Source organism: Cupressus sempervirens, chromosome 5 (genome assembly GCF_028749045.1).
Source record: "Cupressus sempervirens isolate cs-2001-9-10 chromosome 5, ASM2874904v1, whole genome shotgun sequence".
NCBI lineage: Eukaryota > Viridiplantae > Streptophyta > Pinopsida > Cupressales > Cupressaceae > Cupressus > Cupressus sempervirens.
Window position 1 is genome coordinate 418935980 of NC_143122.1, and position 18887 is coordinate 418954866.

At 38.0% G+C, this 18887-nt stretch overlaps 1 protein-coding gene and 1 pseudogene across 1 annotated transcript in view; one reads left to right on the forward strand and one right to left on the reverse strand.

Moving 5' to 3' along the window:
- Positions 1–18887, forward strand: part of ATLIG4 (DNA ligase IV) — a 247221-nt gene that overhangs the window by 80626 nt on the left and 147708 nt on the right. The window contains exons 7-10 of the mRNA XM_089830934.1: positions 14806–14877; positions 15636–15715; positions 15817–15854; positions 15978–15984. Coding sequence (XP_089687060.1) covers positions 14806–14877; positions 15636–15715; positions 15817–15854; positions 15978–15984 — 197 coding nt within the window. The remainder of the gene's footprint in view (positions 1–14805; positions 14878–15635; positions 15716–15816; positions 15855–15977; positions 15985–18887) is intronic.
- LOC149556564 (exocyst complex component 5-like) lies at positions 223–6951 on the reverse strand (annotated as a pseudogene).

Here is an 18887-nt window from a genome sequence, read left to right on the forward strand (position 1 = left end):
TTCCGATAGCATTAGAGGATAATATTTTTTTGGTCAGATCGGCATGGACAACAAAAGATGGCTTCAAGCTATATGAAAACGCTATTGGTTTCTCCAATAAGCCACGTCAAAATATGAGAGGATTTACAATCTTTCCTAGCATAAGAACTCTAAAGTAATCCAAAGTATTTGCTGGAAATTTGAATTTTACATTATCTGTACTTTCCAAGAAATACAACTCTGTTATTCTACCATCAAAGAATTCAGTTTGCTTGTAATTTTGGTAGGTTTTATAGACTTCCCGCAGCTGAATAAATCTCAAGGCATCTTTGCGAATACTAGAGCTTCCTTTAAACAAAGTGGGAAGACTTTCTAGAGCAACTACGAATACATTTGCCAAGATGCCTAGTAATTCGAACTTTTCATCAACCGTAGAAGCATTGGAGCTCTGCACGAAATCTGTATACTCTGTATTGTCACGCTTTAATCGTAATCGCCCACTTGGACTGAATGTGGATCGTTGCCAGTGATTGAGAAGACCCTTATGCAAGCGATTTCCAATTCTGTCATAAAAGCTTGCTTGTAAGCCCTTCTAGAACATTATATGCTGCATCAAGAATACGAGCCAAGTACGCCACAACTAAGCAACTGTTTATCGCATAGATTAATTAAGAAACGCACATAGATAGTGAACACGAACACGAACAACAGAACTCTTCTTATTATTATTTGCATATGCCAGAACATTACATTATGCTTCCATGATAAGATCTGATGAATAGAATGCTTCCCGAAGGGGTTATAAATACTTTTCGAAGAACTTTCCCGAAGGAGTCCGTCGGCCACATACAACATGTCGCTACATAACAAAAACCTTTCCGAAGGGACCTGTCGGCTACATAACAAGAACTTTTCCGAAGGGACCCGTCGGCTGATACACAATTTCCTTCCAGAAGGGACCCGTCGGCTGATACATAATTTCTACCAATGACATCATCCCCCCCAAAAAGAAAAGTTGTCTCCTGACGACTATTACAAAATCTCTGAGACAAATCAACAACCAAAATACATTGACTGACTAACTGGTCTTCAACACTGTCACCTTAGCCAATCTGACATCTGACCCTGATAGCCACCTGTGCCGCTTTTTGCCTTCCAATTATGAGTACACTGAACCAAGTGTCGCTGCACTGCCTCCAACTGGATGATCAGCTCCTCCCGAGCTCTCTACGCATCCACCAAGATAGCCTCACGGCCAACACCTACTCTCAGTGCTTCTGGTACACAGACACTCCATGCCTGCAGCAACTCTAAGTCTTCTCAACTGGTCAGACTCCCACGACTGATATTCGCAACGACTGGGGGTCTAGGGGGCAACGCCCCCGGCGGGGTCAAGGGGCAGCGCCCTTGCGGGGTCCTGGGCAACACTCTGAAACCCACACAAAACTGCATGGAACACTCCATTTCTGTCATTTTCTGGCAATCGTTGGTTCTTCCTCTACCTTGTGGCATCATCTGATACTCATTCTGAGCATTCTTGATTTGTTGACGTTTTTTTTTTTTTTTACACAAAACCTCCTGTGTTGCCAATGCACATCTACACCATGATGTTGTATTGTGTTTGCTAAACCACCATCCTGAAGATCGTACATTGAAAGTAGAAGAAAATCCGCATGAAATAGGTTCTCCAGATCAATGTTTTCACAACTCCGTATAGTGCACATTGCCTCAATCTCAAAAACTCTGTACGCTAATCTTCAGAATCTGGAATCCATACGATATAGCCTTCCAAAATCCATATGTTGGAACCTTAAGAAAATCCTTACTTTTGGATATGTTGGAAATCCGTACAGTGACCTGGCTCCAAAAATCCATATTGTAATTGCAGGAAAGAATCTGTACACTACTTGCTAAAACCCGTGCACTGACTACTTTTAAAATCCGTACAATGCATCCAATATTGAAATTTTCATACGCTGTCTTCACCGTGCATCCAAATGCCCTCCAAAAATCCGTACGCCGTACGGTAATCAGATTTTATAAAACTTGTATTGAATTTAGAAAACCGTACGGTGGTTGGAACCTGGAATTCGTACCTCATTAAATCATTAAAAATCCATACGCTGTTTCCACAAATCCGTATGACAACTATGAAAATATCCGTACGAGAATTGTCTTGAGAATCCGTACGGTATCTGCCCATTTAAAAACTGTACGGTAGCATTTAAAAACCATTCACTGCTTTCTTATTATGAAATCCGTATAGTGAACCAATAAATTCCGTACACAACCTCCAAAAACCGTACGGTGAGCAGGTTAAATCCGTACAGTGCTTCAGAGTTTAATTTCAAACCATATAGCAGCTCCCAACTTAAAAACCGTACAACTCAAAAACCAAGTGAAAATCGTACGGTGAGCAAACAAAATCAGTACGGTACTTTTTTAATTCTTTTTTTTTAATAAATTTTAAAATTTTTTTAAAAAAAAATTATTATTATTATTTTTCAATAGCAAAGTCAGTTTTCCCTTCGACCGTCGGCGTCGTCGGTCTGCAACGACGAAGGGGTCGCCCGAAGGCCATGATCTGACACAGAAGTCTTCCGACCGTGGTATACCTTCAGCTTCGAGCCATTCACCGCCTGAGGCACTTCCTTTCCATCCAAAGTCCATAATTTTATTGCTCCATTGTCCCCTACTTCCCGGATCTGATACGGCCCGACCCACTTAACTTTGAACTTGCTTGGTTTGATCTCATTTCGGTCATCGTACTTCAACACCACTGTCCGAGTTGAAACCTGCTACGCCTGTTTTGTGTCATCTCCATATCGCCCAGTTTGTTCTCAAAGCTCGCTACCATGGACTCCGTCAGCTGCCCCTTCTGTCCGTCAATAACACATTCACTCTGTACTGCTACAACTTTTATTGAACCCTTCCTCTTTGTTGCCTGTGCAGATCGTATCGTGTGTCTTCCTTGCTGCTGGTACCTTTCTGCTATATTTGTGGTTTGACATAATACTTTCTTCCTACGCGGTCGTACAGTAGAATCTTTCCTCCTTTTGAGTTCGTATTGTATGTTCTTTCCTTCAGCTTTAGTTATACCCGCGTTTCCTTCTTCGGCTTCTCTGTGTTGCTTTGAACATTCATTTCCTCCTTCGGCTTCTCCATGTTCCTTCGGACATTCATTTCCTCCGTCGGCTTCTCTTTGTTCCTTCGGACATTCATTTCCTTCTTTGGCTTCTCTGTGTTCTTTCGGACATTCATTTCCTTCTTCGGCTTCTTTGTGTTCCTTCAGACATTCATTTCCTTCTTCTTTCTTACCTTCGTCGATCCTTAGCATATTACAACTTGGAAAGAACTCATAATCCTCTATCTGCCAGTGGTAAAGACCATTTATTGAATCCAGATCGTCATCTGCTTCCAATCGTAGGACTCCCTCCTGATCGGGTTCCATACTCTGCCTCCTCTCATCATCTTCTCCTTCAGAATCCGACGATAGAGCTTCTTCTCCTACCATCTGAGTGTGTAGATCGATGACATACTTCCGGCCTTTGCTTTCAAGTGATAAAGTATTTTTCTTCCAATCATGCTTTGCCTTGGCTTGTATCAGCCACCCCCGACCCAAAATGGCATCATATCCTCTTCGCTTCAGTGGGATCACGACGAAATCCAACAGGAATGGCTGTGTTCCAATCATCATTGGTTGTGCTGTCAGGACTCCCAATGGCTTGATTCCATGTTGATCGGCTGTTAACAACTGGAAGGTACGTGGCCATAATGTCGGCTGTCCCAACTTTTTCCAAGTATCCTTTGGTAGCACATTGACACCGGATCCTCCGTCCACGATCGTGTCCGTTAGCACAGTCCCGAGAATGCCCATTTCAACAACTGTCGGATAGCGTCCGGATGAAAGAGCTAACAACATCGAGTCTTCTGCACTTGCGGCCCCCTGTTTCTCCTTTTCCTGCTCTACTGGTTGCTTAGCAATCGGGACTATATTTGTGAGGGCCGTACGGAGTTGAGGCATAGTGAGCAACAGATCATTTATCCTGACGGGTATCTCAGCTTGCAATATTTGTCGTACAATGTTCTGTTTTGCGCAGTTCCGTACGGAGGTACTCGCCGTGTCCTTCAGGTGTGCCGTTTCTATCTGCATTACTTTCTGGATCTCTGCCCATGCGTTCTCCAGTCTCTTCTTTTCCTCTGTCGGATCGGGGTATAGCCTTGCTTGCTTCTGAGTGATTGCCAGAACTTCTTCCTTGTCCGTCCCGACAGTAATCAAGTTTACTCCGGACTTTGGGCACTTAGCATCATCATGATCGCCGGGTCCACACCATCGGCATAGCAACTTTGGTGTGTTTGCTGTTGTGCACTCTCGGGCGAAGTGACCCCACAGATTGCATGCGCGACATTGAACTATTGGCCGACCATTAGCATCATATTGAATTCGACTCCTTCCACCATTATTGTTGTTGCCGATATTGTTATTGTTATTGTTGTTGTTGCGCCAGTTGTTTCTGCATCCGCCCGATGTGGCACCTTTCGTACTGGTGTTCCCGTTCCCTCCTGACGGGGATGCCTCCTGCGTGAGGAACACTTGCTGTGGTGTTCTTGATTTTAGGTTGAAAGGACATTCTTTTACCGAGTGCCCTAGAATCTGGAAAATCTCACAAAATTGATCTTTCGGGCATGATCCCTTCGTATGGCCTTCTTTCTTACACTCTGTGCACCATAGTTCGTTGCCCTTAGTCTCCTTGTTCATGTTTTTGAACTTCCTCATCATTCGAAGCATGTCCTTCTGAAGAGCACGAACTTTCTTGCTGTTGCCTTCATTGTCGCTGCTATCTTCTCCTGAAGGCTCGTCAGCATCTGAATCGGATGAGCTGGTCTTCTTCTTTTTTGTCTTGTGGTCACTTTCGAGGTTCATTGCCCGATTGTACGCTTTAGTATATGTCGATGGTGGCATGATCTTCATTTTTTTCCACAGCTTCGAGTGAAGGCCTTCAATGAACCATCTTTTCTGGAGCCCATCTGCCGACTTATTCTCCATTTTACTGATTAAGTCCTTCAACCTCCTGGCGAAGACCCGTACTATTTCATTCTTCTTTTGTTTGGTATTGAATATCTTCGCTACAATTTCATTATCGTCGCGTAGAAGTTGAAATTCTGCAATGAACTCCTTCTTAATGTTATCCCAACTGTTTAACTTTTGTGGATCAGTATCAGTAAACCAATCAATCACAACACCCCGTAGGGTAGCGGGAAATTGTCGGATCCATTCATTTGTATCTGTTATGCCATTTGCCCTCCAGATCGTTTCACATGTTTTACGCTGTCGAATGGGATCAACTGCTTCATCACCATCAAATTTAGGCAACTTTTCTTTTGGACCTGTCATTATCACTGTATGTTGAGCGTTTTGTTGTGTACCTGCGCTGTTTTGCACTCCCGCGTTGTTTTGAGCACCCATGCTGTTCTGAGCTCCCTCGCTGTTTTGAACACCCGCGCTGTTCTGCACACCCGCGTTGTTTGCAACACCCGCGCTGTTTTGGACACTCGTGCTGTTCTGGACACCCATGTTGTTCTGCACACCCGCGCTATTTCCAACACTTGCGCTGTTCTGGACACCTGCGTTGTTCTGCACACCTGCGCTATTTCCAACACCTGCGCTGTTCTGCACACCCTCGCTGTTTTCTACACCCGCGCTGTTTCCAGCTTCCGCGCTGTTTTCAACACCCGCGCTATTTTCGGCTTTCGCACTGTTTTCGACTTCCACACTGTTTGGTGAAGAAGAAGGTTCATCAACCGAAGCTGTTCGTTCTGGAAGTATATCTCAGACGAAGAGGTCACTCCACACTCGTGCTCCTTCGTCACTTCGAGCCGTACGAGTCGATCTCCTTCCATCAGGATTCTCTTCCCGTGGCGTATGCAGGTTCAGAAACTCCTCCCTCGCTTCTTCCACCAAATTGAGCCGTTGTCGAGTCTCTTCCAACAATCCTTCCGCGCTCTTGTTTCTGTCGGCAATCTTCTGAAATCTCCTTCGACGCTCTGTCTGCTGTGCTAGAATTAAATTTTCCTACGCGACGCATATGTCATCCTTTTCCTTTAGCTTATTCTTATCTTTGTTCAACTGATTCGGCATTTAATTCATATCCGCTTGCCTACATACCAAGTCCATCGGGCAACGGCGCCGAGTGTTTACCGCATAGATTAATTAAGAAACACACACAGATAGTGAACACGAACAATAGAACTCTTCTTATTATTATTTGCATATGCTAGAACATTACATTATGCTTCCATGATAAGATCTGATGAATACAATGCTTCCCGAAGGGGTTATAAATACTTTCCGAAGAACTTTCCCGAAGGAGTCCGTCGGCCACATACAACATGTCGTTACATAACAAAAACCTTTTCGAAGGGACCCATCGGCTACATAACAAGAACCTTTCCGAAGGGACCCGTCGGCTGATACACAATTTCCTTCCCGAAGGGACTTGTCGGCTGATACACAATTTCTACCAACGACAACAACTGCTGGACGATGGTCTGGGGCATTTCTATCATCTAGTTAATGATAATCTGTTGCCTTCTATTCAACAGCTAGAAGACGGTCCACCTCCGCCATGGTTGTGTCAATACATTGTTGAAGTCCTTTTAAAGCCGCACTCTCAGCACATGACATAGCTGTTGTTATTCCTTCATAACCAACTGCATGAGCACCATCAACAAGTAATAACACTGTTAAATTGTAAGTGCTTAAGGTTTAAATCCAATACTCTTAACCATCAGTTCTTTAGATACCCCAAAGACTTCCCAATCTCCAGACGCCCTCAGACTATATTGGATGATGGCCAAGGTTTGTGCGGAAATACACTTCCTGCCAGTGACTCTTATGTTTGGGTATGTGTAACGCCTTTCTCTCTTGATAGAACCTTCAAGACGTATTCCCCTCAATGAGCAATTTATCATTCACAACAACTATTATGACTTCAGTTACAATTTCTGCATTTATAGTTATCATTCCGTTAATTTGCAAACAACTCAGAAAAATGCACAAGAGAACCAAAAATTCTCGTCTGCTTACGCAACGTATACTGACGGCTTCTCGATTCTCCCTTCCCAGTCGACAGTCGGAAGGTTCCAAAAAACTAACCAGAGTAATTTCCTTACGGTGGGTGTATTATGCGGAATGTGCCCCATTGCGATTCACAACCTCCAGCCGTCATGCGTTGAAGACCAACTTCCAGATTCCCAAGCGGATAGTTGTCGCTTTTCCTCTATCGCAATTCGTTTTACGCCAGCGTTGAATGTGCGTGAGTGCCGCCAAGAGTAGGAAAGTGAACCGCATGTAATGGCTGTCTAGCTACCCCATAGACCAGCATCAGATTGATTATTCGCCTAAACCGAAATGGAGATTAATGCTCAAATCGTGCAACGCTCTATTTTTGTCGTCCCACGATACTGACGATACTCAAGGGAATGACTTGGCTTCAACTTCCAAATCCTCGGGCTACACCACGACCTTATTAACGTTTTTGCCAAGAGTCATTGTCGATTAAATCCCGCATAAATGGGCTCTCTATCATCTTCAACCCGATATTCAACAGGATGCATTTCCCCATCGTATGCATTATGCACATATGCCTCTGTCTTTTGCTGGAACTAATCCATCCTGTATGCTGCTCGATTGATTGGCAGATTACAGTCTGACTGGAGTGTTATGCATTTCATTGGCTTCATTGCTGTAGGCATAGCTGTATGGACAAGACTTAAATTCTAACACAATCTGTATATTCTTTATAATAATCTTCCTCTAATTCCACTCAAAATGAGCATCAATTCGGTAATAATTGAAAGATAATTCATTTCTGCATCACTTTCAATGCTTAAAGATATGAAAAACTTCAGTTTCAAATTTCTTTTATTTTTGTCTTGCACTGACTTTGGTTTCTCTGTACAGTAATCTGCATTACCCCTTTTTGCTCACTTTTTAACATATATAAATAGGTGCCGACCAACAATTTAATACCCTCCTTGCTGTTACTTCCTTCTGTATTTGCATAACATAATGACCCAATTAATATATGTGATGATATAGTTTTCTCCCACTCTGGCTCCTTCCGGATTCCACGTTCAACACTACAGACTCTGCCTTTTTGCATTACAAAATAACAATGAGGAGTAAAACTATGCTCTCTGCTGGCTAGAATGTTACTTGGTCCTGCTGTTGCTTCTAGTGTTATTTTTATCAGTGCATCCACCATTGGTTGCCTGCACTGGTTCGCTAGCCCTTATGTTCACAAGCTAAAATGGCAACCTGGCAACTAAGTATTTGACAAATGCAGGCAATAACAATCTTAAATGCAATGACCTTGTGCTCAGTCTATCAATCCCTCTACTCTGCCTTTCAACAGCAAGAGAATGTGATTCATGAGGAATTTCGTTCTCACAAAAGCCCATAATGTACATTATTTGTTGTTATAAATTCACAGGCTGGCAGGAAAGCCAGCTCTGATACCACTGTAGTATCCCAAATAGGAGATTTGCTGGATTTCCCTTAACAATACACTTAGAAATAAAACCTTGCAGATAATTTACAGCACATTCGAAAAACTAGTAGAATTTTCCAATTAATTCACTTTTCTCAGATATAACATTCAAATTCAGGTGTACACAAAAATGAGACACAGTGCTATAATAAACTAGAAGATTCTTAAATACGACCCGTTATTTCACAATAACATTCAGAATATCAACATGCAACCATGAATTACAAACTGTTATGATAAACCAGAAACTCTTATAAATCCTTAAACAAAGATATTGCCTTTTACAACCGCAATATAACACCCGGCAACTAAATGTTATTGTATTATACAACAACAATACAATAACCAATACATAGAAAACCAATCCTAAATACAGAATTCAACAGTCGGATTGGAATGAGAGGATAAGAACCTGTAAGCTCAATGAGACACCTGTGATGATATCTCCACGGGCAATGGGTTTACGTCCATTGCCTACCTGCACGAGGGGCTACGTCCTCACACGGGCTGAAAGCTGAAGCTTTCTGAAACTCTCCAGGAGAGAAAACTAAACCGAATAGCAAAATCAAGCCCTCTCCTCAACGAGTCTTTCCCTTTTTTAACACAAAACTGAGACCCTTCGACTTCCCTTTGGCCATCGTCTTATTCCTCCTTGTGCTCATGTGACCACATGGAATATTAATTTGTCCTTTAATAATAAATTTCAAGCTTATTTGATATTGCAAATTCGGTTCCTCTTAATAATTCTAATGTCCCCAAAGAAGGGACATTACAAGGTACTCCTATTTTTTAGAACTCCCAGTTCAGTGACAGACATCTTGAAGATGCACATAACAGAGGAGATTCATTAGGACTCAGTTTCAGGTTGACAAGCTCATTATCCTACTTTGTAGGAGCATTCGTAGATTTAGGAGAAGATTGCGAGTTGGCTCAAACATTTCAATGATCATCTTCAATCAGGTGGTTATTGGTTTTTTGTTTTGACCTCATTTGATGAATAAATAGGAAATATTAAAATATTTCCTAAATTTGGTTAATTAAATAATAAAAAATTTAAATAGTGTTATCACTTTATTTTATAATAAGTGGTGCTTTGGCTCATTTTCCTAGAAGTTTTGTAAGTTAATAATATGGCCACTTTTAATGAGGAAATAGATCCTGAATGGGTCAAGGTGCTTAGGGGAAGTTGTTTTTTAATAATAGGAAACATTTTAACATGCTTTATGTTGTCATAAGTACAACCCTATTTTCCAATTTGAATTACAGTTTGAGGCATGTTAAAAAAGACAATTGGAGATTCATTTGTGCATGCTTTTTTTTTGGTGAAATTCATTTTCTTGAACGTCACCTCTACGGTGTCCGAGGATGTCACCCCTTTGCAGCCTTCAGCTGGGAAACCAACCCCAGTAACTTATCCCATTCGTGGAGGAGTTGGATTCAGTATTTGTTTGCAGTTTAAGGGAGAAAATTCAGATTTTAAGGTGTTCGTTTTTGGCCAAAGGAAGAGAGATCAGGCTCTAGTTACATGTAGCTGCAGATCAGAGCTATTCTGTGATAGAAACTCCATCTAACAGGTATAGATATAATCACACAGCAGGAAGGTGGAAAGAATTGAAGAGTGCTGATAGAATTTGGTCATTCCCAGTTAATAAGTTGCTGCTGTAGGCAGATTGTACCAACGTCCAGCAGTCATTTGAGCCAAAAGATAGATCGCTAGCATCCTCCTGGTCTAACATGAAGCTGAAACACACAGCTGAGACTCAAGAGCATGAATTTGGTTGGTAAATTGCAGATTGGGTCACAGAATCAGTCAAGTCGAGGCCAGACTTAAGGTCAACAGCAAGTCAATTATTTAACAGTATAGATCGGAGGTCTTTCTCAGTCTTTCCTAGTATTTTTATTGCTGGGCGATTTATTTCAGAATTGATGCCATCTACAGTTTATTGTAGGAGCAAGACTGTGTTGTCCATTCATCATTTTGAGGCTTACCATTAATAATAAAAATCAATTCTTGACCTGGTATGGCTCCCAGCACTTATTGTTTCAGTTTTATCTATAGATCATTGACTTTGAATTTCTAATTTAGAGTTGCAGCTGCGAGTCTCATGACTGCATCTTTGTAGTTGTTTATTTTTCTTGCAATTATTATTCTTAAAATCCCAGAACATCAGAAAAAACAACAAAACTCCAAAAAATCAAAATATAGATAAAAATCAAAACAAGTTACCTTCATGCTGGTCAAAGTCTGAAAAATTGCAAACAATCTGTCAATTCTTAGCCTTTAGCTGTTTGGGATATTCCACATTATCAGTAATCGGACAGATCAGTCAACTAAGGCAAGTATATGAACAATATTAAAGCAAACACAAGTTTGGCATATGAATGAACTTGCATATACATTGATTGATGATACAATTAAGGCTCTGGTTGGAAGAACAAATAGTTATCAAATGGTAACAGTGACTAGATAGTCAAAGAATGGGGATTGAATTCTTATATCTGAGGCATGAACTGATATCAAGAAAATTGATGAAGAGCATCAAATATATCACTGATATATAGATGTTGCAATATACAATTTGACCTATGAAGAATGAGTTCAACATCATTATTAATACGGTGACTGCTATGATTGACCAAATTAAGGGAAAGAAGATGGATCAATCATCAATGATAACATTTTTTTAATACACTGATTTTTTTGGATTCTTACCTTCACCTTTTTCCCATCAAAGAGTTCTCACACAAAAACTTTCATGATCCAATAAGGATGAATAAATAATAATAGATAGTTGATGCTGAATGAGTAGATCCTAATATAGACCAGTAAATTGAGATATGTGTTCCACGATTATTTCATTTCTCTCCCTATTCCTATTCCCTTTATATGACTTGTACGGGGATGGTTGTGTCCTTATATAGTGGAGAGTCACATTTCTTCATTACACTCCGTTTGCTATTGTTGCTTATGATAATTTTGTTTAACAAGGTTGATAGAGTTCTTGCTATGTGTTGAAGATTATTGCCTAGTTAGCAGCAGATTAGCGGTGGGATGAATATGCGGTGGCAACCAAACTTATTGTTGTCTCTTCCTACAATTCTATCATGTGCGCACAAGGTAATACGACCTGCAAGTTATTACTGGGATTGATATATATATATATATTGTCAATCCTTTTGTAGCATTATTTGGTGATTGTGTATACTCCATTGTTGACAATTACTTTGTCTCTAGTATGCCAGCTAGCTATATCAATTGGTTGATAAAAGCCATCTGATCACAGTCATTGGAGAAGAGTCGCACAATCAATGTCTGTGTTGTAGTTGTATTACATTGTGCAACTATGGTTTCCACTTTATTGCTGTCTATACCATGTGGTCTTCTCTTAGTTGATTTTCTTAGGGAAGTTAACATGTAAAGGATATTATCCCTTAGGTGTTGACGACTTATATTTCTTGCTGTATTTATTATTTATTTGTTAATTTAATGTTTAGTAATTTTATTAGTGTTAAATAGTGGGATGTTTATATCAAATAATTCTAAATTTTTAGTTTAAACTTATTTAGTTGTATTATATATTATATTTAACTAGTATTTGTTCATTTATTTTTGTATTTAATTTTTAATTTTATTATTATTTATATATACATTTGAGACAGAAGAGCTGATTTTCACAATCAAAGGTTCAAAAAATTTTAGAGGCATGGTTGATCATCAAATAGATCCTGTCCATTCATTTCATTGCCTTTTTAAACTTTTTGCAAATGTCGCCCGTTTTCACTCTTTGATGTATGCATTTCTTATTTGAAGTTCATGAGCTGATTTTGCGAATCAACGACCAATACTGCTTTTGGTTCCTTGTACAACCATTGAAATAATAGTCTCTGTTCATTCTTTCGCTGCCCGCCTGTTCTTTTTAGTTATTATTTTTAGTTTATTTAAAAATAAATGAGTCGGTAAATGATTTCTCGGTACTGTGGAGGAAAGATACTTAAAGTTGGCCAGAGATCTATGGCCTGAGATCTATGGTTCATAACTTTCATAAGTTTCCCCTTTGTTCATCTTGATATGAAGAAGTTGCCATTTCAAGATAAGAAGCCGGCTTGTATTATTGATTTCATATGTGTTTTGAAGAGTCATGAACATATGATAGGCGGTTTCCAATTTTATAGTTGGTAGTATATGATCCTTTACACCATCTATAATAATTTTTCATGGCTTTATTGTTATGCCTTTTCCATATGGTTTTATCTGGCTCATTGTCTGGCATGGTTTTGTTTTCTTCCACATACAATTCTAGTTCAAGTTCTTGAAGAATGATCATTATTCAAATTCTCCATGATACAAAGTTTGATGCACCTTCGAGTCTGACACCATTCACCATAGTTGCACTTCTGAATTGTAATTTCAGTATCTTATTTGAACTCTATCAGTTTAGCTTTGATACCATGTGAAGGAATATAGATCAGAGATGGAGTGCAATAGTGAATATATTATTTAAATTTAATCAGATAGAATGGTAATACTGATTTAATTCTTTTACTCCTTAAGACAGTTCTGAAACTGTGATAATATTACTGTTGTCTATTTAATATTATATGCAGTGTGCTTGTAGCAGAAAACACTTAACGTCAGATATTGCTGTAGGTAATTTGCATGAAAAGATGTTTAATGATTTCCCACACAGCGATACCAAGGATTATATATATAAATTCAAAGATTCATACACACATAGGGGTATGACTCTACGTGGCTTATGCCACATAGGGTCATGACCCTATGCGAGTAATAACTCATTATGTTGCCCGATTACATAAACCCGATTACATTAGCATAGTCTTCCAAAGATAAGCCCGAACGGTATTAGTTTAGACAGGTTCAATGATCGATCATAACATAGTCAGTGCTTAGAAGTAATTGCAGATTTGGTAGTACGATCTGTTCATAACAATTCAATATTTGTAAATCATGTTTATAATTTGAACATCATATATATATGTGTGTGTGTGTGTGTGATATAGATTATAGTCTATATGCAAACATACACATATATTTATTATTATATATCATTTCAATTATGATTTACTGTATGCTTTAACCCGACTGAAGCTACGTCTTTAACAAAAATATATATTTATGAAATTCTGATGTGCACATAAATTCAGTAATTGTTCACAATGAGTTGTTCTCTACTGCTGATATTTAAAAATATAATTTTATGGCAGCCACTTGTGACAATATGTTGAAACATTCATTCTTGCAAAGTGATAGAGAAAATACCTTAATAGACAACTGTAAGAAATTTGCGAAAAAAATTGGTTAACAATACCATGGTGGTTATTAGAAAGAGACGTTAGCTTTGTTTTTAAAGATGAATTCAGAAATTTTGTGAACTGTGGGTCATGCTTTTTAGAGTCATGGGTTTTTCTTATGTTGAATGTATTTTTCAAATTTTGAATTGATCTTTTATTATTGTGTGGGATATTATTGATTTCTACTTTATTGGCTTATCATTTGAGTGGTCATTTCCTTATGTAAAAAAACTTTGATGCTGATTTTTTATCTTTTAGGTCCAGTTTTGTACATGTAAAGAGTTTGTTTGTGGGACCTTGTGCTCACTTTTCATTTTATGTATTTGAACTGGATAATGCCTTTCTTGCTTTTAGTTGAAAATCATACATTATTTATTTTTAGTTTTAGGGGAGCTACCTCTTCCAAATGCAGAGAAAGTGTGTTTATGATTGCAACTCATTCTGTTGTTAGTAGTTTTGTCACCTTATTCAATTGTCAGTAGTTTTGTCAACTTATTCAACTGTTAGTAGTTTTGTCACTATTCAGAGTGACAAGATATGTTTTATCAACACTTATTTAGACAACCATTAGTAATACCTAAATTAGCCTTTTTGGAAAAATAATTGTTGCAATGTTATTAGCTTTTATGAAATGATTTCCATTGTCTCTTACTCTATAGGAAATGGAGATAGGGTACAGGTCTTCAATTAATCCTTCATTTTTAAGAAGGGGACACAACATTTGGCCATGCCAAAAGTTGTGAAAGTATCTAGAAATGCCTACTTTTCCAAGAACTCTGTGTTCTTTGATTTTCACTAGCTTGATATTTTGTGTAGTAGGAACTATTCCTAATTGCTTGGTAAAGGATCAAAGCATACTATCTTTTGTTCCACATGGTGACATGTTATAAAATTTCATACCTTCATATTTACTTGGCAGCAATTGTTTATCATCATTCTGAATATTTTCATTTCGGTGCAGGAATTTTTTTGATCACAAAGAGTACGAAGATGCAATGTCAAGTGTAATCCTCCAAAATGTTGAAGTGGACAAGTAATTCAAGAATCTCACAAATTTATTTTTGTTTATCATTTAAATATTTAATGCTCAGTACCTTAATTTTCATATCAACACGGTTGTCACTTGGAATCGGAGTTTGTGCTTGATAATCTATAATGTATTCTGCATTTTGTGTTTTACATGCATATGCTAATTTCATAAGCCATCATGGGGTCCACTTTGACTAAGCTGGAAGTTGATAGTTATGTATGGAAAATATATTTCTTTTGTGGCATTCTTAGTTATCTAATTATCTGGAGAAAACAGGACAAATGAATTATTTGTCATGTAAGAAACTTATAAGAAAAGGAACATGGCTAGATATCCATGTTATTCTATTGTAATCATTTTGTCTTTTGAACCATTATTTTTTTGTAGTAGTATATGCTATTTGTTTAGGATAGTAATTGTCCTATTTTGACTTGTGAACCTATTCAATGTTGTCTTTGTTTCACATGAAAAGTAACAATATTTACTTGATTTTACAGTTGGAAGTTAATTTTTATTATTTGGAAACAGTTCTATAAAAACGTTTGCATTCATGATATTCAGTCATTAACTAGTTGTTAGCATCATCAGGCGAGAACATCATAAACACATAACCAGATTTTCTTTTTTTCTAGGACCTCTTGATAATTTCAATGCTTAGGCATTAAAAAATTCAATTTTTAAGATTTAAATGTTAAAAAATTTACTTTTGTTTTGAACTTTGGGTAAAGATATTGATCTTCATCTGGGTTGATGTTATTAAGATGTATACTTGATGGTGAAATGCTAGTTTGGGATAAGGGTAGCAATCGGTTTGCAGACTTTGGAACAAACCAAGAAATAGGTCAGAAAACATTCTCTAATATCTTTAAATCTCATTAGTGGTGGTTTATTTACTTTGTTGATTTGGTTTCTTTTAATTTATTATAACCTTACATTGGACAGCAAAGGCTGCTAGGGATGGAGTAGAAACCAATCAACAGGTATGATTTTTGCTTTTGAGAATATTAAAACTTGGTGGTTTTTACTTAATATGAATTGTGGCATTGGAGTCCCAAAATTAACAAAAAAATTGTTTATACTTGTTTCATGTGTTTTTGTGACAGCTTTGTTGTATCCTATTCTGTTTCCAAGAGCAAATTTATATACAAACACATTCTTGGGACCTTAGTTTATATTTCAAGGTCAAGCTTTTTTTCCCTATAGAATAGACCTATCATGGATGTACATATATATTTTTTTGTCTAAAATAAAATAAAATCGTAGTGAAAAAGAAAATGGTCAAGAATGCAAATACACACATTGTGAATTAAATCCAAAAATCGACTTACATCAGATGCACATTCCTGGATAGTGCATACTGTCTACAAGCATATCTACCTATTTATCTGAAACAGAGTTACAAGAATCAGAGTTGATGGATGATTTTCAAACTTGACTTGGGTTTAGCACTCAAACTTGGCAATTTGGAAAACTATGGAATATAGATTATTTTATAAGGATTTAAAGCTTTTAATATATACCTTTCATAAAACTAATTTTAAAGACACAATAAACTTATCAATTAGAATATGCAATATAATTGATCAAATGAGTACAAAAGAAAATTTCAATTGGAGACATTATTTTGAAATATTTTAAATTTATTCTCAAGAGTTTTATGGGTAAAAAACTTATGGATTATGCTATACATGGTATCAAAAATAAAAATTTGAAGTATTGTGTCGTGAACTATTGTAGAGAATAGTTTTTCACTCATCCTAACATCACTAGCTACATATAGCCTTGTACTTATAGCTTAGACTGAGCTGCAAGTGTTGTTATCTTTGTAGGAGCATAACATACGATAGAGATTGACTTGGAAAATCAAAATTATAAATGGAATTCAAATGAGAAATGGTCAAAACAATAAAAAATTGTTTATCCAACTGACATTTTGAACTCCCTATTTTTGGTCACTACAATAGCTCTAAAAGGTCCCTCTTTCTTGGAGAGTGCCAATTGTTTCTGAAGGAGTTCAATCAATGACGTGTTTAAGGAATCAAGATGAGTCTATTGATGCTCTCTATGGCCAATTTTGTCATTCCAAGTACATTCCAAACCCTTTGATGGAATTATTCTAGTTTTCTAAGGTGTCAATTTTTGTTATGTTGGATCATGAATGAGCTTCTTGTTATGTTGAATGATTCAGTATTTATCTTTGGGATAACTTTGTATTTTCTGTAATTCTGCATAGATGTGCATAAAATTGTTTAAACTATTAAAGATTTTTTTTTAATAATCAGATAGCTAGGTAGTGCTAGCTCCAATTAATTGATATCAAAAAATGAGGTTGAAATCGTATGACAAATAGCTATCATACCATCAACAGATTTCTACCATCTATCTATTCTTTACCTATCCTGTACTTATTGCTATATACTATCATTAAAATGGATGACTGTCATATATGTCAGCAAACTTTCACAATCAAAAGGGTTTCTTCATAGAGCTTGGCACTTAAACTCCAAGAGAGTAAAAACAAAATGAACAAGTAGGACTGACAACAGCAAGGTTTGTTGGATTTCCCGCACTTGTTTCCTCAAGAGCTGCGCCACCCCAGATGACTCGTGGACTGTGGACTCCTAGAGCCCTTTTAACACTGGCTGCCTTCTATTGTCGGCTTCATTCTTTTTGTATGGGCTGCATGTGCAATGGATGGACAACCATTCTTGCACCTTCAATGTACCACGCCATTCACAATTTCCTTGACATCTCGCCTATCAAAGGCTCACCAATCTTCTCCAATATCAGGTAGAGATGGAAAGTCCAGGTCTCTTAACTCTAGAGAATCCCCTTTCAGCACCCAAAAGTCCTCATCTCGCTTATAGTCCTTTAATTGTTCCGCTATTGGAGGTGTGAAAATGACCTCTGTCATTTGTAGAAAGGAATTTTTTTTGCCTATGGCATCCAATCTGCTCATAAGCGTGTCCAACTCCATCGTTGTGATGAGGGGGAATTTCCTGGTAATCCCTTTGAAACTTCGCTTTGGCCATAGATAATATTGCTACGCCACTAGGATTATGCTGTGGGCATTGACATTATCCAACACAACATCTATTTCTCCCAATTACTTATGCTTGTACAACCTTTGGCACAAATTCTTGGCTTTCGACTTTAATATTCCTTTGGTTAAAGCTAAGGCTAGGAACATGGCAGTGATATTAGTATTGACTTGGTACCTATGATAGGTCCATAGGCTATCATGCCCAAGAACCTTTTTACAACATGAAGGATGAGCGGGTGCCCAATTGGGAGCATTCTCAACAAGTGTTTATCCATCACCTTCCCTAAAAGCGCACCATACTCGTGGATTCCAAGGGAATCAGAGTGTCTATATTAACCAAGTTTTCTCTCTCTCCAACTGCATGCCATGACTCATTATTCCAACTAATTGCTTGAATAGGAGCACTTCACATTTGTCATATCGGCTTCAAATCTTGCCCAAATCCTGCCACACATGCCTTATATTAAGAAGCTGTACTGACAAGAGTGATTTCCACATGCCATATTGATGTTATTGCACGTGACGAGTCTTTCCAAGATCATCCATAAAATATTAAAATGCCATCTTGCTAGGCACACCTTGTCCCAAGTGCGTTGTATCAATCACAATTCATGCAATTGACATTGATTTCATACAATTTGTGTCGGGTTTTGTGCAAGGCCACTCTGGTGCTGTCGTTCTTTCAAAGGTTATAAGTCCCATAACAAGCCATCATTTTAATGATGTGTGCCACTCCCAAATGCTTGGGAAAGATAATCACATGGCTCATTGTACGGCCTCAACAGTCGAAGGTGCTATTGCCACTTAAGCCATGGTTTAGAAAGGTTGTTTCACTGTTGCCAGTATGTGCGCTCATTGGCCTACCTGATGTCATATATTGGATGATGTCCCATCTTAGGGATACTCATAATCCCTATTCCTTGTAGAGTGGTATCCTAGAGATACTCAATTCTGTAGTACACAAGGATAG